We start from the raw sequence: 23,211 nt of genomic DNA on the forward strand, positions 1-23,211 counted from the left end.
ATACTTTTTGATTCGACTAACAATTTATTTCTTGACTAGCTGGAGAGAAAACGTTCCCTTTATCGGGCCAAAACAAAATTAGCAGGTCAGATCAAAAGATGAGGTTGCCTGAACATAAAACTGAATCATAGATTACTTTACAATTGTGGTGTGGAGGGAAGATGTGAATATGGGGGGGGGGGGGGGGGGAGTCATTATTAAATAAGATCCGAAAAGTGTTCAGCTCGCTTTGATAGCTCTTTCGTCACTTTTACGGTACCGAAGATTGTTCTGATGGGGGGAGGGAAAAATGGTCCATAAGTGTCACCGATGCTTGCAGGCGGAATCCTTTACGCCTGGAAGTCTGTGCGCTCTCTCCCGATCCTGCTTCCATCTCTGCTCCCCGGGAGACCTCAGCAGATCTGCAGATATTTATCCGGCTGCTGGCTCCTCCGAGAGCATGGACGGCCTCCTTGGCGTCGCCATGGCAGAGGCGGCGGTGGGTGGGAGGGAGGGTGAGCGAGCGGCTTGCTCTGCTCTGCTCTCTCTGTCACTGCCGCTTTCTGCCCCCGGGTGCCTCCCCCCCCCCCCTGCCTAGCAGGATTCCTCGGCCTCTCTCCCCGCCTCCTCCTCCTCTTACTCAGGCAGGTGGGAGTGATTGGATTCTCGTTAGCAAAAGGCGTTGGGTTTCACTTCCTGTTTGCAGGTAAAGGCGACACCTTCGCAGCGGGGAAGGGGTTAAGGAGTGACACCCTGCAAGGTTTCACTTGAAACTCCGCGACAAAACGCAGAAGGGAAAGGAGGTGGTGGTGGGGGAAAAAAAAAAAAAAAGCGTGGAGCGGACTCGGGGTTCTGTTTCTCCCGGGGAGGCGGAGAGCTGGGGCCGGCTTTATTAGTTTGGAGAAGGTGGGAAAGGCGAGAAGCAGCCTCCAGACCCAGGGGATCACGCCAAGGCTCTTCATTCCCCTGCTAAATTGGATCAAAAGCAAACACAAAATCGCAGTGCAATACGAACGGACTGGCTCCATTCTTTTCAGGTGAGAAAAGCAATAAGTACGGTTTCTTTTTTTTTTTTTTCTGAAGATCAGAAGAAAACCACAAGAAGGAACCAACGCATTCGGCTTAATCCACCAGAAGAAACTGTCAGAAAAGTGGAAAAACGTGTATTTTTTTTGGAGGTGAAGAGGAAGTTTATTCTATTGGTTGACTCGAGTGGCTCGCAGGGGTCTGGGTGTAACCCCCCGCCCCCCCTCTCTCCCCCGATCGTGCTTGTTTTGGCCCAAGGGCATCTGGCAAACAGGAAGGCCCGATGGCTGGCGTGGGGGTGGCCCTCTTGGTGTTGGCTGCTTTCTGCCCGAGCCTGCCCGTCCGGGGGCACGAGGAATCTTTCGGGGAAGCCTGCCTGAACAGTTTCACCAAAGGGATGCCAAACTTCATCCTGGACCTGGACGATTCTGTCAAGAGCGGAGCCACCTTTCTGGGCTCGTCACCGGTGCACAGGGGCAAGGACTGTGTCAGGGCTTGCTGCAAGACCCCGACCTGTAACTTGGCTCTCGCAGAGCAGGCCACGGAGGGGGAAGATCTTATCAAAACGTGCTTTCTCATGAATTGCCTCTATGAACAATCCTTTGTTTGTAAGTTTGCCAGGAAGGATGGTTTTCTAAATTATGTCAAGCAGGAAGTTTACGATACCTATGTGGCAGAAAGGGAGCCTACCGACGGTAAGTACCATAATGAGCTTGCTTGCTTTCCTGTGCTCATAGTTGGTTATTTAAGGAGCAATTCCCTTGATTAAAAATTCAGACCAGCTTATTGTCCAGTAAGTTGGAATCGTTTGGCTGGAATCTAAGGAGCCAATGCACTAAAAAAGATTTTCCCCATGTTATGTCTCTAGAGAAGATGCTGCCTGACTCCTAAGACTCTTTTTTTTCTTTTCTGTCTGTGGAAGGGGTGAACAGCTCAGGTCCTCAGGAGACCTGAATAGGTTTGGTTTTCATAAGATCCATGCAATACATTGGCATGTACTGCCTCCATTGTATAAAAACCTATTTTGTACATATTCATTGTGGATATCCTGAAAACTAGACCTGTTTGTGGTTCCTAATATAGTTAATGACAGCAGATAAAGATCAAAATGGTCTATACAGTCTGCCAAGCAAGTTGCTTAGGGTAGCGGTTGCCACTCCAAGCAGGGACTCCCATGCAGAAAAGTTAACTTTAGATGTAACAGAGGTTACCCCATATCCATCCTCTGTGTTTGACCCATGCTCTTTAAAATTCCATTACCATTCTTGTCTTCACTGCCTCTTCCAGGAAGGCATTTTGTGCATCTATCACTCTTTCCCTGAAGAAATATGTTCTGATGTTGTGCCTCAGTCTTCTTCCTTGGAGTTGCATATCATGACCCCATAGTTTTACAACTTTCTTTCCATCAGAAAAGTGTGTGTTTTTTTTTTTTTTTTTTTGTGCATCATTAATTCCTTTCAAATATTTGAAAGTCTGTATCATATATCCCCCCTCTCTCTTCTCTAGTCTCCCCTTATAAATCTTTTGATGCAGAGTTCACATCATTTTGGTCTCCTTTCTCTGGGCCACTTCCATCCTGTCCTTATCCTTTTTGATATATGGTGTCCAGAACTGAACATAGAACTCAAGGTGAGGCCTTACTAAAAACCTGTACAAGGGCATTATGTCCTCTTTTTTTCCTGCTGCTTATACCCCTTTCTATGCAGTCTAGCATTCCTCTGGCCTTCGCTACCTTCAGATCATCAGACAGTACCACGCCAAGGCCTCTCTCACTGTCGGCGTACATAATCTTTTTTTTTTCCAGCCCCCATCACGTACAACTCCTTTTAGATTGTTGTACCCCCAAATGCATGCACATCATGGCACTGAATCCCAGCTGCCAAATCTTCAAACACTCCTTGAGCTTTCTTAGATTGCTTCTCTTTTTCTTTGCTCCTTCATATGTGTCGTCCATTCTGTTGCAGATCTTGGTGTTATCCATAAAAAGACAAACTCAAAGATATTGAACAGAACTAGTCCCAGAACCGATCCTTAAACTCCACTGATCACCCTTTTCCCTTCAGAGTAGATTCCATGTCTTATCTTCCTGCTAGACCAGTTGATACACATGGGATGTCTCCTCCCTCACAGACAGATTCAGAGGGCACACCTCCCATGACTCCATCCTGGACCCACAAGGGAAGTATGGTCCTGGTGCAGTCCAGCAGTCAGGATTAATAAAGAGGCTTAATTCCTAGAGTTATGGTTCATTCTTGGCCTAGTTGAGCCCCTTGACTTCTGGGTTACCGGCTGTATACCCTGGTGGAAGTCTGCTCCTGAGTAAACAAAAAAAAAAAGGCATCCAATTGAGCAACCCCAGGTCCCAACCAGTTCCCTTAGAGGTCTGGCAAGCACCCTGGCCGGGAGGTTTCCTCTTCTCTACCATAGATAATTTGGGACCCTGGGAATGGTAGGTCTGTGGGCTGCTCCTCCCTCATTCCCCCCCCCCCCCCGAATTGTGTTCTCTTCTGCCTCTCTCTATTAATCTCTTCCCTCTGTTTTTGGCATAGGCTGCTATAAAGTTTTTTTGTTTAAAAAAACAAAACAGAGAGAGAAAAGGTCAACTGAAACAAATCACAAACCCTGGGGCGTGGGGAGTTGGGCTGTCGATTCGGCAAGACCCTTGCAGGGGTGACTACTTTACTTTTTGTTTGACCCACTGAGGCCCCGCAGGAGAGGGGAAAAGTATCAGGGAATTGCTGCGGGTGAAGCTAAGCCAGACCAGGCCACAGCCTCAATCTATAGACCACGGGAAGACCTGGGCCTTCTATGGTGCACATTGGCAGCAAAGCTAGACTTTCACTGCAGTGGGGCCTTCTCGAATAAAAAGGAAAAAAGCAGTTCCAGGGTACAGAGGACTTCTAAGGAATCTGGTTTTCTTCCCAACACCTGTCCCTTTTTTTAAAGACATGATGAGAGGCCATAGGTGAGCAGTCTGTGGCATCAGAGGGTGCAACATGTAGCAGGCTCCCTATGCCTGGTATGCAACCAGGAGGCAGAACAGGACCCACAGGAGCTGCCAGCTCACCTGCTCAGGAAGGGCAAGAGCAGCTGGGAAGCTCATCAAGCACAGCTGCAGAGACCAGGGAGGGAGCCATCTTCAAATTTCTCAAACTCTTGTGACAGAGGACCTGTCCCATGAAGGACTGGAGTTGGCCATGCCTGGTTTATGGGGATCATGGCTTAGTGAATCTTGCCTTAAATCTAGAATTCTTGCAAAGAGAAATCACCTTTCATTAGTGGACCAGTTTTTATGCTGCAGCAGATCAATGATGTCCGCACGTTCTAACCCATGGTGAAAAGTGGGGGGTGTTATGACAATTTTGTTTGCTCTGCAGCATGAAGTTAGATCAATGTTTCTCAAGATGGTCCTGGAGTATCCCATAGCCAGTCATCCTTTTTCAGGATATCCACAATGAATATACATAAGAGATTTATATGTACTACTTTCAGGGCTGGTGCAAGGGTGTTGGGCGTGCTAGGCGAACCTTCTGCCTTGCGCTTAGCCCTGACCTCATTCATTCACAGGGCCCCCTCTTAAGCACACTTAAGTTCCTTGTCTCATTCACACATGCACCTTTACACAGGCGCTCTCTCTCTCACTAACACCATTGCTCTCTTGTACACACAATTCCTCTTACTCGTGCGCACACACACACACACACACACACACAGGTGCCACTCGCAGCCCACCAAGTGCCTGCATTTCTCGGCTGCGAGCAGGATAGGATCCACCCATGGCCCTATATGTCTGCCTTTTGTCGCCCCCTAATGGCTGATGCCCTAGGCAACTGCCTGGTTTACCTATTGAGATACACCGGCCCTGACTGTCTTCATTGCATGCAACTCTCTCATTAAAGCCTGACCTGGCCTATCAAGCTCCTTATGGCAGCCTGTCATGTTTTTCCTTTGTATGGCTGGATCTGGCCTGCAGAAGAATTTTTTTTTATTTTAAGCAAGTGGCAGCAGAAAGGGTTGCAGAGTTACCTAGGCCCTGTCGGCAAGGGAAGTCATGGCTAGACTCATCAGTGACGTCAGCTGCTGGTGGGGAGGCCAGACCTATCAGCGGGAGAAGACCGGATTGTACCCACAGGAAAAGATTATCACTGGCAAAGATGCCAAGCCTATTCCAGCTGAATCCATGGGAGAGGACTGCCGCTGCTGGGGGGGCAGGCCTTGCCAGCATCAGAGGAGCTGGGGGGGGGATCTGCTAGGTAAGCGAGGGTGACCAGTGAATAAGGAAGGGAGGGGAAGGAAGGGCTGGATTTAAAATTTTAGCACCAATAGCAATGGGGGAATCCCCCTTCCCCTGGAAATCATTAACAGGGGACCTTTCTCTCACTTCCCCTCCCCCATCCCCAAGTCACAGGAGGGTGCAGGGCCCATGCCTATATCTTCCTCTCACTCTTTGGCTTCCTGTGCCCCTCCCTCATTTCTGGGCCTATGATAATTTCCTCTCTTATCTGGCCACACAGTAGCATCAAGAAATTCACCTACACTCAGCACAGGCCTGTGAACACTCAGATCCTTGCAGGGGTTTCCCTGGTAACAGCCTGTGCTGCCACAGGGGGGCAGGGTCACCGATGGGTCTGTGAGTGAGTGCTCCCACTCAGACTCCATATTAATTGTAGGTGACGTTCTTAGTGTGGTCATGCAGCCGAACGAAGAGGAAATTGTCTCAGGTCTGGATGGCTTTGGTGTCGGCAATGCTCTGGCACCTATTAAAATCACACACACACACATACACCTACCCTTGCCCAACTCGGGACAGCTGCAAGGCAAGGGGAAGGAAGGGAGCAGAGTTTCCAGGATGTGGCAGGACTGCCAACTTTTGAGAAATTTTAGAAATATTACTGGCACTCCGCCCCTTCCTCTCCCAGCATTTCAAATCTAGAGGGCAAGACATACCCCTCCCTCCCAACTCGAGCAAACTTGGTGACTTTCCCATTCCTGACCCTCTTAGTGATTTGGCTCTTCCCTTAAAGTTTGGGGACCACTGGGCTCCAAGATGATGTTGAGGAACATTGAACTAGACGTTACATGAAACACCTCTTCAAAGTAAGTATGCTCAGAGCCTGCTAGGGTCTGACATTTTATTGTTCAGTCAGACCAGGCTCTTTTACTTGCCTGGACAATGGTTTGCTTTGAATTTGGAGAACTAGAATTCCCCTTTAATCAAAAGCCATTGGCATTAAGGAATCACCTCCTAGCAAATAATTGTCTGTAACCCAAGTTAGATAGCTGGAAGTGAAGGTAAAGAAATCTAATGAGGATCAAAGGCACCACAAACAGATTTTAAAAAACCCAAAACGCTGCTCTACCAGAAATCTCCATAAGTTGCTGTTGTCAGAGCAGATGAACTGATAGCTGATTTGGCTTAGACTTAATTTTCAAAATTAATTATTTAAATCTTCAGGTATTTATCTGGCTTGCCCCTTGTATGCGTTCATTCCCCAGCCAGTAGATGGGTATTTGCATCTTTATCTTCAGTAGTAGCATGTTCATTATTTTGTAGGGGAAAAGGGACAGATACTGAAATATCATTATTGCCTTTTAATGAGGTTACAGATTGGAATGTGTTGCACTGTACTTATTTCCTTCTATCTGTTCCTTCCAAGCCAATGTATATCAAACATATGATGCTGGTCTCCTGTCTTCCTCTGAGCACACTGGTTTAAACTGTACAGACTCTAGAGAAGGAGTGAACAGGCATTTAACTAACCTCCTTACTTCCCCCACCTCCCCCTTATCTCAATTAGCTTTTCTCCATATATATTGATACCTGCATTACCATGTTACATGCCTCTGCAGTGCACTGCTTAAGACATTGATGTTATGACCTGTATATAGTTCTGTTACACTCTTCCGTTTAATGTCACTATGTTAGTTTGATAAATTTCTAATGCTTTTACTTCTTTCTATTATGCATTTCACATTCGCATCTACCAGTTTGCTTCTCCCTGTTTTTTGTAACTGATTTCTCCATGTTCCCCCTTGTTCGATGTAAACCAGCATGATGACCCTGACGAATGTCTGTAAAGAAAAGCCTTAAATAAATAAAATAAAATGGCTTCCCTGAAGTGCCAGTGAGCCGCAAACTTCATAGCAAGCAATCAAGCTCCTATGGATTTGATGTTGTCTTCTTGAGCTTACTGTCAACTGAATATTAGTTGGGTGTATCCGGCAAACTTATTGATCAGTAAACATGGGTGGTTAATAGTCACTGAAAAAGTGTAAGGAATGATTTGCACCATTACTAATGCCCTTTGAAGTTTTGATCTGTGGCCGTGATGGCTTATTTTGTATTAAATAGGTACATCAGTGGGGGAGTGACTGGCTTAGTGGATAGGCTCTGTAGACCTGTGCCATTCTTCTAAGCCATCAGTATTTAACAGTAGTCCTTGCCATTTGATAGCCTATGTAACATGAGTTCAGTTCCTAGCAGGCAACCATTCACATCACTAAAAACCAGCAACACAGTTTGGCACCCCTATTGGCAGTCTTGCAGAGAATGTATTCTCCTCTTATCATAAGTGTTCTTTAATAACCTGGTTGAGCAGTCTCCACTATCATTTCCCCTGACTGCCTTATGCTGTTGCTGAAACAGCAACTAGTGGGCCCTTCTTCCTCTTTGTCCTGTGGGATTCTCCCTCCCACCAGCAGATGGGGGCAGAGTGCGAAACGTTCTCCTCTGTTACTACCATAAAGGCTGGCCCAGCAAAGGAGAAATCTGTAGTCTCTGCCTCTAGCAGATGGGACGGAGCACAGATGTCGCTGGTCCAGCAGTGTAAGAAGACCTTCCCTAAGGTCACTTTCCCTAGTAGCGGGCCAGGGTGAGAACCCCGTGGGACTGCAGCCTCTGTAGGTCAGATCTTCCCTCCCCTGGGCAATGAGTTATTTTGGTCTCCTGGCTTCCCGAGTAAAGTTCCTGAGTTAAAAAAAAAAAAAAAAAAAAAAAAAGGGGTGGAGAAGCAGCCTGGTCCAAACCATTGCTGCCTGCACCAGGTATGGACAAGGGGAGGAAGTGCACCAGGTGTGGGTCCCTAGCATCGCTGGCTCTTTCTCTGCCGCAGTTGTGATGGAGGAATGGTTGGGGCTGGGCCACTTGAACTGCACGCCAGGGAGTGCATCCTTTTGTCTGCCTCTGATACAAGTTTCAGGGCGGTCAAGGCATTACTCTGCAGCTTTGGAGGGTAGGGTTGCCCCAGCCAAGAAGCGCCAGTGACTAGAGTCCTCGGGGGGAGGAAGAGTATGAGTTTTCCTTGGAGTTCATCTTGGCTATGCACCAAGCCTATCTCCAGATGACAGGTAAGCAGAATAAGGCTCCTTCTTCAGAGGGGAAGCCTAGAGTCCTGAGGTGGAAACCTAGGAGGTTTTGAGGAGGAGTGGGGGGGGGGGGGCTCTTCCCCAGGTGAGGAAGAACCAGAGGCTAGGGACTCAGTGGTGTGTTTCTTTAGGGCAGATGAGCTGGGAGCCCTAATCACAAAAGTCTTGCAAGTCCTACGTCTGAAAGAGGAAATGCCCAAAGCTAGAATGAAGGGAAATCCCATTCGGACAGGGATTAGGAAACCTTGCAAAGCCTTTTCCATCCATTCAGCAATCCAGGATATGCTGTCAGTGAAGTGGGAGATCCTGGAGGCTAGATGCAGAGGCTGTATCTAATAGAACAGCAGGATAAGGATACGCTCCTAGATCTGCCTAGAGTAGCTGCGGCAGTCTCGGCAATAGCAAAGAAAACTACCATACCAGTAGAAAGTAGGGCGGCCTGGAAAGACCTTCAGGACAGGAACATGGAGACGTTACTAAAGAGAGGTTTTGAGCTTTCATCCCAGGGTCCTTCTGATCTGATCTCAACAAGAGATCCAGGGTCCTGAAGATGCAGGACCTTTAGAGCAGTGGTTCTCAACCTTTTTTCTGTCGGGACACATCTGACAGATGGTTCTCACATCCGTGACACACTGACCCATGATCGTCACGGGGCTAGATGTAAAAGTACAGTTTGCATCCACGGGAACCCCCCTGACCCACAATAATGGATGTAAAGCAAAATTATGACATTCCCCATACAACTCACCCTACAAAAAAGATGTTTTGGTGTCATCGCAGTAACAGCAACTCAAACTCCTACTTCCAGGCTCAATAGCCCTACTTATGAAACGACAGCAGTTTACCACCAATGCATGTCCTCTTGAGAAAACACAACAAATAAGACTGATAAAACATTTACATGCTAGTAAAATATCTCATCTCGGTAACAGACACAGAACCGACCTAACATACTCCCAGGATCTGTAGTAATGCACATAAACTAATCCGCTCACAGTTACACCTGTATTATGGAATACACTCAAACAGGAGCAACCCTATCTATGAAAAGGCAACACTACAAATATTAAATCAGGCCCTAAAAACCAATACACCTCTTATTAGGAAAACAGAACTAGCAAGCAGCTATAGATCCCCACACAGAAATAATTGTAAAACTATACTAAAAAGCAGAATAAATGTTTCAAAACAGCTATGAACAGAATAACATCCAACAAATAAAAACTATTAAAAATTCTCCAAACACCAATAAAATATTTCAAAAAAAGCAGACACATCACATAATATTAAATAATTAAAATGGCAGTCAATCAAGAAAAATAAACTTAAAAAGCCACCTTTACTTACCCCCTCCAGCAGCTCTCCTACTCCTCTTCCATGCAGGCCATAGCACACAGCAGAAGCAGCAGTAGAGGCTAAGCTCTATACTCATGGTCCTCTTCCTTAATGCCCATGTCTCTCTCACACACACACACACACACACACACACACTATACCAGTCATGCCCCCATGACCAGTTTCTGTCTCACACACCAATCATCTCCCAAACAGTCTTTGACACACACACACCAGTCACCTTCCTGAACAGTTTCTCTCATGCCATACACACACAGGCTTCCCACTCCTGTGTTCTTTCAGATATACAGGCTTCTCACTCCCATGCTGTGTCTCACTCCCATGCTCACTCTCTTCACATGCACAGGCTTCTCATTCCCATAATCACTTTCTCTCTGTTACACACACACACACCAGTCTCTCTGTCATTTCCATGCTCGCTCTCCACTGCACAGGCTTCTCATTCCCTGAATCACATTCTTTCTCTCACATTCACACACACAGTCACCTTACCAACCAGTCTTTCTCTTATGCCTGCACTCACACACAGGCTTCCCACTCCCATGCTCTCTCTCACATAATCAGGCTTCTCACTCCCATGCTTTTTTACCCACACCCCCACAACACCAGGCTTCTTACTCCCATGCTTTCTCACATACCCAGATTTCTCACTTCCATGCTTTTTCTCTCACACACACATCAGTCACATCCCTGACTGTCTCACACTCTCACATACACATCAGTCAGAGAGCTGATGTGTGTGTCTCACATATACACACACATCAGCTCTCTGACTAGTTTCTCTCAATCACACACATGCTCTCAATCAAATACATTCTCTCACACACAAGCTGGCTGGCTGCTTCTCTCTCTTTCTCTCATTCACTTCCTCCTCCCCCCCCCCCTGAAATGGTAGCTGCAGCAGCCTCCTCCTCCAGCCCCCGCAGGCCAAGAAAGTAGAATCCCATCGGCCGCGGGAGGCTCATGCTGCTGTCTCCTTTCCCGATTACCGGCTGCTTTAATTGTTTGGGGGCCGATGCTGCAGCAGCCGCTGCTACTTTATCATGCAGCATGGTCTTTCTCCTTCCCGCGCACTGCATATCACTTCCTGTCACGGGGGGGGGGGGGGGGGGCGCGGGAAGAAGAATAGGCCAGCCACGGGTGCCACAGCTGCTGCTTCTACCACCGCTGCCGTTCCCACTGGGCTTGAACGTGCTGATAACCCGGCAGCAACGGCAGCAGGGAAGGAAGAGCAGCGAGAGAGACCGGGAGCACGCGACACACCAGCCGGTGCTTGGCGACACATTAGTTGAGAATCGCTGCTTTAGAGGATAGGGCAGGGCCAGCCCCAGTAGAATTGGCGGCAGCCTTTGTAGCAGATACCTTGTATGACGTTAATAGAGTTTCTGAAGACTTAGCAACTGGATGTAAACTATGGTAATAGTGTAACAAACGTATTTATAATGAACCACGTTTATTTAAGATGCCAATAACCGTATATTTTTTGCAACAACCACCCTCATACGGGAGCACAATCTTAACGCTTACAACGTATGTATTCCTTTCATTCACTTTAAATATATATGGGATTTATAACCCATTACAAAGTGACTAGCTCACCATATATATTATATAATCATCGGGTTTGTTGCGATGGCTTATTCAAAAACGACTGTAAACCTTAACGGTTTTTTCCTTTTTTCTTTTTTTTATTTACACACAATTTGTTCACTGAAAAGTGTTTCCACAAATAAAGAAAAGCGAAAAAACACTTAGAAGTTGCTATGCGATTCAACATCATATGTGCCCTTCCCAAAACGCCCAAATCTGTACCACAGTTTCAACCTTTAAACTGCTTTCTCCACAGCGCCCGACACAGTGTGTGTTCGTTTTAAGAACTCATCAGGGGCTCGGGCTTCAAGTTAAATTTTTGCTCTGCGGATAGAACTCCTCTTAGCGTTTTGGCATGTTTCGAAAAATGGAGCCTCCATTAAGGTTTACATTTTGTTTTTGAATAATAAGCCATCACAACAAACCCGATGATTATATAATATATATGGTGAGCTATTCACTTTGTAATGGGTTATAAATCTCGTATATATTTAAAGTGAATGAAAGGAATACATACGTTGTAAGCGTTAAGATTGTGCTCCCGTATGAGGGTGGTTGTTGCAAAAAATATACAGTTATTGGCATCTTAAATAAACCTAATAGTTTCAGCGAAGTTAGCAGCAACAGAGGTTGTGGCTAGTGGGCTTTTATGGCTGAAGAATTGGGTGGCAGATTCAGTGTCCAAGACCAAATTAGGAAAGCTACCCTTTAAGGGGAGGCTTCTGTTTGGAGAAGACCTAGAGAAGATAGTCAAAGACCGGGGAGGATCGAGGCCCCAAAGGTTACCGGAAGAAAAGCCCAGAGGCTTCGTGAGGGGAGGCAACTGGAGACCATGGCCCAGGGAGTACAGACAGAGGGGCAATAGAGGCCAGATCTCTCACCCAGTCAGGATCCCAGGCAGATCTCAGCCCTTTTGGGGGAATAGAAGATTTCCAAAGGAAGGGAACACCTGAGCCCCCCTTAGCCACAACTGCCTAATGACAGGGAGTGGGCCCGCTCCATGATTCCCCAGGTAGGGGGCATTTTATGGATCTTTTATAGGAGTGGGCCAAAATATTGAAGGACCAGTGGGTCCTGGACATAATAAGCAAAGGATATCACCCAGAATTAAGATTCTTAGACTTTTGTTTCCTCCTCATACAAGGCACGCAGGGGAGATGCGGTCATACAGATGTTACGTTAGTTCAGCTGCAAGCCATTATCCTGGTACCGCCCGGTCAGGATGGCATGGGGGGTATACTCCCTTCCTTCTTTGGTACTAGGAAATAAATGAAGCTTTTGGCCACTGCTGGACCTAAAGTGAGTAAACGGGGGCCCTGGTAGTTCCCCCATTTCCACATGGAATCACTGGCGGCCGTGAGGACAGGGGAATTCCTGGCAGCCTTGGATCTGTCAGCATATTTTCACATTCCCATCAGGAGAGAGATCCAGTGTCGCTTGGAGATAGCCGGTCAGCATTATCCGTTCAGGGCACTCCCCTTTGGACTGTCCACGACACCAGGAACCTTTACAAAGGGGATGGTAGTAGTGGCGATCTTCTTAAGGAAGGAAAGGGTCAAAGTGCACCCTTACCTGGTCGACTGGCTAATAAGAGCAGACTCCCTGCAGGAAGGCCGACAGGGAGAAATTAGGCTGGATGATGAACAAGGCAGAGAGCCAGTTTCAGCCGTCTCAGACGCTAGAGTACTAAGGGGTACTTTTCAACACCAACAGTCCAATACAGTATGGGCGCTCGTAATGGAGTACCCGCTCTCCTAACGTGTGCCGATCAGCCTTTCTGGGGTGCCCGATTTAATATTTAAATTGGCTGCCGTGGTAAAAAAGGAGGCGCTAGAGGAAATTGTACACCCCATGTGCCTTCTTGGCAGTGGTGCCCAGGAGAGGTAGCGGTCAGCGGGTTAGGAAAACGGATGCTCAGTTTTCCTATCATGAACAGAGCCACAGGTCAGGAAAATGGACGCTCGTTAATTGAGTGTTCCTTTTCCTAACCAGACTGCTGGCACACTTCTTTTTTTTTTTTTAAATCTCCTTTTTGTTGCTCCGATGTAATATTGCCACGATACTAAGTCTGAGGAAGTACAAAAGCTTTTTTTTTTTTCTGCTATTCTTTTTTTTTTTTTGTACTTTTTGGGCTGCTCAAAAATTGCCTACTCCGGGGCAGGCGTTAATTTTGAAGAGTAAGAATGTGTGCATCGGGTGCACTTTAAAAAAAAAAAAATTTTTTTTGCATCGGGGAGAATAATTAATAGCCTCATCAACATGAATTTATGTCTGAGCACTATTAGATTTCTGGGGGGTTGGATGCTTGTTTTGGACGGGCTAATCCCCTTACAGCATAAGGGATTGTGGATGAATGTCCAAAATGTGTGTCCAACCAGGGGTTAACCAGTGCACTCGGCTGAGCGCACTGTATTACACTCTCCCTAACTTGCTGGCAGATGCATCTTAACAGACAGAAGGATAGGAAAGGTGCAGGCCCTGTCACAAGCCCCACCCCCATATGTGTGGAGATATCTACAGGTCCTGGACTTCATGGTAGCGGTAATCAGGGGTAGTGCCAGGGGCGAGAGCACACATGCACCCTCTTCAGGTGCACCTATTGTACAACTAGTCGCCACAAAGTCAGCAGTACGACAAGTCTGCCACTGTCGTACCGAAGCAGGCAGAGTTTGTGGTGGTGGCTGGACTCTATCAACCTTTCCAGAGGAGCCCCTCAGTGGACAGCAATAACCACAGATGCGAATTGTCAGGGGTGGGGAGCACACACTCGGGGGGGCCAAACCGCTCAGGGGTCCTGGCCACACCAAACGGTTGTAAGTTCCACAAACGTGTAAGAGTTAAGAGCAATCAGGTTGACCATAAGCTATTTTCAATCCCAGTTAAGGAATAAAAGTGGTTCAGGGTTGCTCGGACAATGCCACAGCAGTGGTCTATGAACAGGCAGGGCGGGCATAAAGAGTGAAGCCCTAGTGAGAGAGGCACGCCTCATCGTGGAGACAGCAGAGAGGCATTTCTTGGATCTCTCTGCAGTGCACAGAGCAGCAGTGGACAATTGCAGACTGATTTTCTCAGTCGATCGAAGCTAGACCCGGGATTTAATGAGAAAAAAGAATACTAAGGCCATTCGGTTCTTCAGCTGAAGGAAAGAACAGGGATGCAGGGGCATGGATGCATTGTCCCAACCCTGGCTGGCAAATCAGATGTTATACATCCCCCCCCCCCCCCCCCCCCCCCCCCCCCCCCGGCCAATGATAGGCAAGGTAGTCGGGAAGATTTCTCAATATCCAGACTGGGTGGTCCTGATAGCCCCAGACTGGCCAAGACTACCCTTGTATGCAGATCTGATAAGATTGAAGAAGGCAAAGCTGATCTCATTCAAAGGGATAACAGCACTGCTCAAGCAGGGGCGGATTGGCCTGTTGGGGGTTCGGGTATCCCCCACCCCGGTGGGCTGGTCACTCCCATCATGTGGTTTTTTTTTTTTTGTTTGTTTTTTTAAAACAAGGATTCCCACCAAAGAAAATAAGAAGGGCTGCTGCGGCCCGAAAATATATCTACAAAGTCGCGGCACAGCAGATGAAGCCGTGCTTGAAGTGAGGCTTGTGGGCTGCGTCACAGCTCGTTCTGCTGTGCCTGACGAAGACCTGTGAGCCGCGGCAAAGCCCATTCTGCCGCGGCCTGAAGAGAGATCTGCATGCAGGGCCGGTGCGCCAGCAGTCTGGGGGCGGCGATCGTACGACTCCTTCTTCCTGATCGCACGGCCCGGAAGAGGAAGTGGTGGGTCCGCGTGGGCGGGAAGAAGAAGAGGCCAAGCGTGAAAAAGAAAAGCACCGGCCATTGCAGGAAGAGGCAGCATTGGCTCCAAGTTCGCATGGCGATAAAGAAGCAGCAGTAACAGCTCTCCCGCCTCAGCCTCCACCTCCACGCAAGTGCATTCCCCAGGCTGTCGCAGGAAGAGGCATCAAGGGCCAGAGGAAAATAAACAGCAATATCTCTCTCCCCCCCCCCCCCCCCCCCCCGCAGAAAACAGAGCAGCATCAGCCCCCATGGCTTCAAGAAAAATGAAGAGGTCCTCTGCTATGGGTTCTGAAAGAGGAGGCTGCTGCTGTACTTTTGCTGGGGAGGGGGAGGAAGTAAATGAGGGCATATGTGTGTATGTATGTCTCTGTGAGGGCATGTGTGGGTGAAAGAACATAAGAACATGCCATACTGGGTCAGACCAAGGGTCCATCAAGCCCAGCATCCTGTTTCCAACAGTGGCCAATCCAGACTATAAGAACCTGGCAAGTACCCAAAAACTAAGTCTATTCCATGTAACCATTGCTAGTAATAGCAATGGCTATCTTCTAAGTCAACTCAATAGCAGGTAATGGACTTCTCCTCCAAGAACTTATCCAAACCTTTTTTAAACCCACTACACTAACTGCACTAACCACATCCTCTGGCAACAAATTCCAGAGTTTAATTGTGCATTGAGTAAAAAAGAACTTTCTCTGATTAGTTTTAAATGTGCTACATGCTCACTTCATGGAGTGCCCCCTAGTCCTTCTAGTATCCGAAAGAGTAAATAACCAATTCACATCTACCCGTTCTAGACCTCTCATGATTTTTAAACACCTCTATCATATTCCCCCTCGGCCGTCTCTTCTCCAAGCTGAAAAGTCCTGTCCTCTTTAGTCTTTCCTCATAGGGGAGCTGTTCCATTCCCCTTATCATTTTGGTAGCCCTTCTCTGTACCTTCTCCATCGCAATTATATCTGTCTGTGAGTGTGTGTGTGTGAGCATATGAATGTGTGTGTGACTGTATGTCTGAGACAGCAAGTGTGTGTGTGTGTATCTGAGATTATATGTGCACGTGTTGCTGTGTGTGAGAGCATGTTCTATGATTGAGCATGTGTGTTTGTCTGAGAGAGATTGGGAGGAACAACCCCTCACCTCTCCCCTGCTAATCCACAACAATCTCAGGGCATCTGGAAATCAAAAGATTCCAGGTATGAACAACCAGGGATTTTTTAAAATCCTTTTTAAGTTTTAAGTATTGCATAGTGTTTGAAATATTTTATTGGTCTGGAAAACTTAAGGGTTTTCAATTATTAGATGTTCTATTTGTCAGCTGTTTTGAAATATTCTTTTTATTAGTATGGTTTTTGATCCTTTAAATTTACTGATTTTGATGTTTTTCAAGTATTGTAATATTTCTGTTTTTCCATTTGTTGCACTGCATAATAGTCTGGCCTTTTGCGGTTAACAGTTCAGTTTTTGTCTGAATGTTTGTAATAATAATTTAAGATTACTTTATTCTGCATTTTTGTGAGGGTCTGTTTGTATTTTGCATCTGTGACTGAGTTGACCTATTCTGCTAGTGTGGGAGTTCTGTGTAGGGATCTGTAGCAGCGTGGCTTTTTCTGTTTTCCTAATAGTGGGTGTATTGGCTTTTTAGGGTCAGGTATAATGATCAGTGTTGCCTTTTCATAAGTAGGGTTGTTAGTGTTTGAGTGCTGGCAGTTATTGCAGTTTTGATATGAAGATTTATTATATTGAAATTGTAATCCAGTTTACTTGTGGCTTTCTGAGGGCAAAGCCCATATCCACACATTACAATAGACCTAATACCAATTCCAAGGATCTCTTACTTTTTTTGTAGGGTTTTCCAGCACTCCATACAAGTATAACTTACATGTTGTAAGTAATATTTTTACCTCACAAGATGTTTTATTTTGGAGATATTTTAGTTCAATTCCATCGGGTTCCAGAATTAACGTGGCGTGCTTTTGGGACCTGTTGACACATGTGCTGCAGGGAAAGTACATGAGTGCATCAGTTACCCACAGGCTGGTTTTGAAAAAATCCCCCCAGGCCTATATCTTCCTGCAATCCACCACTGGTGAATATATATGTAAATTATATTGTATGTGTAATTGGGTACCCATGGGCCAGTATGGAGAAAAATCCCCTGGGCCACTACTTTCCCACAATCCGCCCCTGGCCAGTAGTAATGGCAAATTCAGAAAAATTCTCTAACGGCCTGGCTATTGAAAGGAGAAGGTTTAACAGAAGAGGGTACTCAAGTAATCGTGACCATACCACCTCCTACACATATAGTCGCTTTTGGACAGTTTTTGAAGCCTGGTATAAAAATAGAGGGTTGGCCCAATGAAGGCAGGGATTGCTTCAATCCTGCAGTTTCTATAGGAAGTGCTAGACAAAGGGCTATGGTTAACACGTCGAGAGTGCAAGTGGCAATGATTTGTGTGTTTTTAGAGGGCCATGCAGAGGAATGTCGCTGTTGCTAACGCAGATGTGGTAAGCTTTCTCAGGGGAGCAAAGCAGGTGAGACCTCCTCGGAAGGTCGTAGTACCGCCATGGGACCTGAACTTGGTACTGAAGACGCTAGTTAGAGCGCCTTTTGAGCCCTTGAAAGATGTAACACTAAAGATGGTGATGCTAGTGGCCCTGTGTTCAGCCAGAAGGATTTTGGAGTTGCAAGTGCTGTCCTGCAGGGATCCATAATTATCAAAGGAAAAAGTGACAATCGGACCAGTACCCACCTTTCTACTTAAGGTGGTATCAGAATTTCATGTCAGTCAGCCCATCTCTTTTCCTGGATTTAGGAAGGTGGAATGTGTAGGGAGATTTGAGGGTCCTAGATGTTCACAGGTGCTTCTTAAAGTACCTGGAAGTGACCAATCACTTTAGGAAGTCACAGACTATTTATCTTGTTCACAGGACCCACAAAAGGGCAGGCAGCGTCCAAAGCCTCAATTACAAGATAGGCTGTTGCTATTCTCTCCTTAGTCTATGTAATGAAGAACAAATCGGTGCTGGAAGGGCTAATGGCGCATTCCATGTACACAAGCAGCGACTTGGGCAGAATACAGAGCAGTTCCGCCTAGGAACATTTGCAAAGCAGCCACGTGGCCATCTGTCCACACTTTTACAAAGCATTAAAGATTACACCTCAAGGGAGGAGATGAGTTTTGGTTATTGGGGTTTTGGAAGCAGCACTAGGGATCCCTCCCAGGGCAAGTACAGCTTTATATACATCCCACAGGTTACTGGTCTGGCAGGATGAAGAGGAAGGTTCAGTTAGGTCTTACCTGCTAATTGGCTTCCCTAGAGTCCTGACAGACCAGTCTAGATCCCGCCTGTAAGAGAAAAAAAAAATAAACAAGCATGTGACTAAAGGAACAGAGTTTGGTAAGAAAGTTAAAACATAATGAACAAGGGAGGACAGCTGTATGCGTAGGCAGGCTGGTCTCCGCTTACCATTTTCTTTCATTTTGTGATGTGTCCTGGATTTCTTACTCCAGAAATTAGGGAACCAGCATCCTATAATACCAGGGAAAATGCCTACTTGGGAGGAGTAGGCTGGGTAACAAACTGATGTTTCTATATATATATATATAGATGTTTCTATATATATATGTTTATATATATATATATATATATATATATATATATATATATATATATATATATATATATATATATATATAATATAAGCGAAACAGCAACAAGCTATGCTTTTGCAAAAGACTACTGACTTCCCCCTCTGCTGGGCCAGCCTTTATGATAGTGACATCAGAGAGGAAGCTTTTGCACTCTGCTCCCATCTGCTGGTGGGAGGGAGAATCCCACAGGTTACCAGTCTGTCAGGACTCAAGGAAAGCCAGTTAGCAGGTAATTGAATCTTATTGAACCCCATGTTATGCACCACCAGGTTGCTGAGTAAGTAGCAAGGCTTGTGTTTGGAGAGAGAAGCATTTTAAAGCTTTTTCTTTTGAGGTACAGCTTAATTTTAAACTACAGCTTTCCTAGTAAATTTAGTGCTCAAAAAAAGTTGCCACATTAAAGCACAGGAAACAAATTCATTTCTCATATTTTGGTTGAAAAAGCAAGAAAGATATCAAATAAGCCTCAGTCTTACTTTGCAGAAATCACCTCTTTCACTGTTACATTTACAAAAAGGAGTTTGAATTGGTCAAGTATGAAATATAAGGTTTAGTGTTAGTCATCAAGGCTTCAACCCTGGCTACTGTCCATTTATACATCTTTCATATACACTCTCCACTTTGGATCAAAATGTTTTTAATACGGTTGAATTATGAATGAATCTCACTCTTCTTATTTTTTGCTTGGATCTGAAATGGCAGTATTTAGACCTCTAACTCTTAAGGAGTTGCCTGGAGAAATTTATTCATTTATTTATATACCACTCATAGTAAACTTTACAAGCAGATCAAGGCAGGTTAGAATATATTTATTTTATTTAAATTCTTTTACTATACCGATACTCAAGACGCGGTCTTATCGTACCGGTTTACAACAGAACAGGGGAAACCAATTAACTATATAGAAGGTAATATAATAACATGTACAAGTATTTTGTATAATACATAAAACCATTAAAACAACCCACCCCCTCAATTAAAACCAAATTACCTTACCCTCATTAATAATACTGGGAATCCATCCCTTACCTTTCTAGTTTATAGAACTACCTTCTGCTAATCTCTAGCTCTTTTTTTTTTTTCTCAGTGCCCACCACCTCCATATTGCTTAAACAGCCAGGTCTTCACCTTTCTTCCTAAACAACAAATAGTTATCTTCTAGCCGAACCTATCACTGTAAACATTGTATTATGGTTTTTCCTCTTGCTCACTTCCCTCTGTGAAGGCACCTGTAACAGGTTCTCATTACCTGATCGGAGTTCCCTTGCTGGCATATATCTCTGCAACAACTGTGATAATACCTGGCACCCATTCCTTTCAAGGCCTTAAAGACCAAAGCCATGACATTAAACTTTATCCGTGCTCTCACTAGGAGCCCATGTTACTGACACAACAAAGGCCCTGTGCTCTCCTTGAGCAGCCCAAAATCAATCTCGCTGCCATATTCTGTACAATCTGTAACCAACAAATTGATCTTCCCAGTAATCTCACCAGAATGGCATTATAGTAAGCCAGTAATATTTACGAAAACCCCCTCGATTCAGTAGTTCAGACAAAGGTTGTAACTTCCTTAATTTAAAAAACGCTCTTTGTAAAATTCCTGAAACATGGAGGTCCAGAGTGAAATCTGTATCAACAGTTACTCCCAAATTCCTCACTTTTCCCACTAACCCCACCTCATCTGAGTCCACCCTTAATCGGGACCTCAGGATCCACGGTTGCTCTAACTAGCAACATATTTGGTTTTGCTGTATTTAAAAGCAACTGGTTTAAGGTCAGCCAGTCTGAAATTTTCTATAAACCCTCATTCACCTTACTCAAGTTTGGCCCAATGGGAAAAGGTTATGAATCAATTGAACATTGTCCACATACAAAAAACCCCTTTGAAACCTAAGGATCGAATTAGTCTCACAACCACATTAAAAAGTAATGGAGACAAAGGCGAGCCTTGCGGGACTCCACATTGTATTTCAAAGGTTCCTGATAGCTTATCTCGCACCATCACAGCCGACTTTCTGTCACTCAGAAATGACCACATCCACTGTATTATCTCTCCTCCTATACCTACCTGTCCACAGTGTTCACTAAAATAGAATGATCATCGTAAAATGGCTGGTGTTAGGATTTATTTTTTACTTGCAAGTTAACAATTTTTAAAAGATATATCTCCATTTCAGGTGAATGATAGAGTTCCGGGTGACCTCTCGTCACTGTTTGGCTTGCTGACACCTTTCACTATTTTCTAAGGATATCATTATGTTCCAACTACAACTGGATTTGTATGTTTTTCCTTTTAGCGACTTGTCATTTGAGACAATTTTTTTTTCACTCTTTTATGGTGTAGTTTGCCTTTCAAAAGTGTCATTCCCCTACATTACAAAAGCTTATGTCCATTGTTTGTGCACAGAAAAGGTTTAAGGTTGTTAGCCTGCCAGTGAGCAGCTAAACTTGGGAGCTAGTTGGGTTTCTTATATCACACTGGATGGACTATATTGACATAATGGTGTCTGAGCAAGATTTGATTTTGGTTTTCTAGTCTTGGTGTTGCTCATCATTTTGTGTTCATAGAGACTTTTGTTTAATTTTTATGAAATCTTACATCTACAGATCCCAGCATTCCTTCCAAGGTCTAGTAAAACTGAGGATTATTCCACCCAAGGCCAGAGAGTCACTGTTGGCTCTTCATTGTTATTAACTTTTACAAATTCATGACAATACATCTGTCATAAGACCATATGGATATCTGGTTTACAAGATTACTTACATCAACAAGATTAATAGTAGAAAAATTAGGGAAACTATTATTTCATTTAACTATGAAACAAATTATATTTAAACTATATATTTCCCACTTTCAGATATCCTTTTTCAAAGAAATAATAAGAATCAGAGTTCTAAATTGAGCCTATACAAGGAAACTTAATTATTGACATATAAAGGAGTACTTTTTACCCAGTTTTTCATTATGCGAATACCCTTATTCCCTTATTCAGCTGCCATGTCCCCAATCAGATTTTTTTGCCTCCAAAAACTTTTTCAAGTCTGTAGGTTCATAGTAAATATAATTTGTATTGTTCAGCTTTAACATACATTTACTCAGTTAGCGGATGGTCATTTGAGCTCCTACTTGATCTACCAGATGTTTCAAGGCTAAAAATTCTTTCCTTCTATTTTGAGTTACTTTAGTAACGTCGGGGAAGATCCAAATTTGTTGGTCATAATACTTAACAGTCCGGTTTCTCAAATACAATTTCAATACCATATCTCTGTCAGAAGGAAAAATAAACTTAACCAGAACTGTTCCTCTTCTTTCAACTGTTTCTTCACCAGATAGTTCAAGCAACTCAGTTACATTAAGAGGTTCCTGTTGTTCTTCCTCTTTTTCTTTTAATTTTCTCTCATTAAGGAAATATATTTTTGCCAGTGGTGGGGTAGATTCTGCTGGTATCTTCAGCACTTTGTTCATGTATTGTTTGAATTGTTCTTGGGTCGAGATACATCTGATTAAAGGGAAATTAATCACCCTCAAATTCAGGTATCTCAACTCATTTTCAACTCTTTCCATCTTTCTCTGTTGCACTAATTCTCCTTGTATTAATCCACCTTGTATTTTCCCCATTTGCTCTACCTTCTGATCTAATTCTTTCATCTGTACCTTTTGTATTTCAATCTGTTCCATTTTCAACATTCTATTATTCACTTCTGTTACTACATTTGTCAAGGTAGATATAGATTTTTCTAAAGTCATTATCGCTGTCCAAACATTATCAAGCGTTATTACCGCTGGCTTTTCAATCCTATTAGGTGTAATGGCAGCTAAAACTGGGGCCCCGACACTAATCAGATCTTCACGAGTGTTTGAGACTACTCCCTCTCCTTGTTTACGGTCTTATTCCAGATTCTCCTGGTGAGACCTTTTTCCCCAGATGTTTCAAGGTTAAATTCACCTACTCTAGATGGGAATAACCCATCTCCATAGGGAGGAGAGGGGGTATTCAGCGCTCCCGGACTCAATGAGGTGACTGAGTCTGGTGATACCCACTACTGGGCCAGAGGTGGTATCACAGCGCCTCCAACAACGGGAGCATTACTGGGATTCATGTTGAAAAAACTTTCAATTTTTGACTGGGAAGGGTTCACTGGAGAGGATGTAGCAATTACCTCTCTCAGCTTCCCCTTCAGTTTGGTATGTGGCACAGTTCCTACCAACAGAGTTTAACCAAAGAAAAATTTGAAAGTGTCCAACCTCCAAAATTTGAAAAACAAATCTGATTCTTGCTGGGAGGCTGAGGGGAGATACCATAAAGCAATTACAAAGAAATTTTAAACTTAAATTATACTTACTACGGGTGGAGGAGATCTAGCTATTCTTCGCAGTTCAGAATTTCCGGGCTAAGCAGCGCGCAGCTTGGGTGGCGTGCCGCAAGGGGAGTCTGCTTTTGTA

General features: G+C 44.8%; 1 protein-coding gene across 2 annotated transcripts in view; it reads left to right on the forward strand.

Moving 5' to 3' along the window:
• Window positions 1-581: 581 nt before the first annotated feature.
• Window positions 582-23,211, forward strand: part of SPINT1 (serine peptidase inhibitor, Kunitz type 1) — a 76,853-nt gene continuing 54,223 nt past the window's right edge. Inside the window, exon 1 of one of the 2 annotated variants that reach the window (XM_029598588.1) lies at window positions 582-1,700. In XM_029598588.1, coding sequence (XP_029454448.1) covers window positions 1,289-1,700 — 412 coding nt within the window. In that variant the 5' untranslated portion in view covers window positions 582-1,288. The remainder of the gene's footprint in view (window positions 1,701-23,211) is intronic. The other variant, XM_029598587.1, reaches the window with a different exon arrangement.

This window comes from Rhinatrema bivittatum, chromosome 4, assembly GCF_901001135.1.
Source record: "Rhinatrema bivittatum chromosome 4, aRhiBiv1.1, whole genome shotgun sequence".
NCBI classification, from domain to species: domain Eukaryota; kingdom Metazoa; phylum Chordata; class Amphibia; order Gymnophiona; family Rhinatrematidae; genus Rhinatrema; species Rhinatrema bivittatum.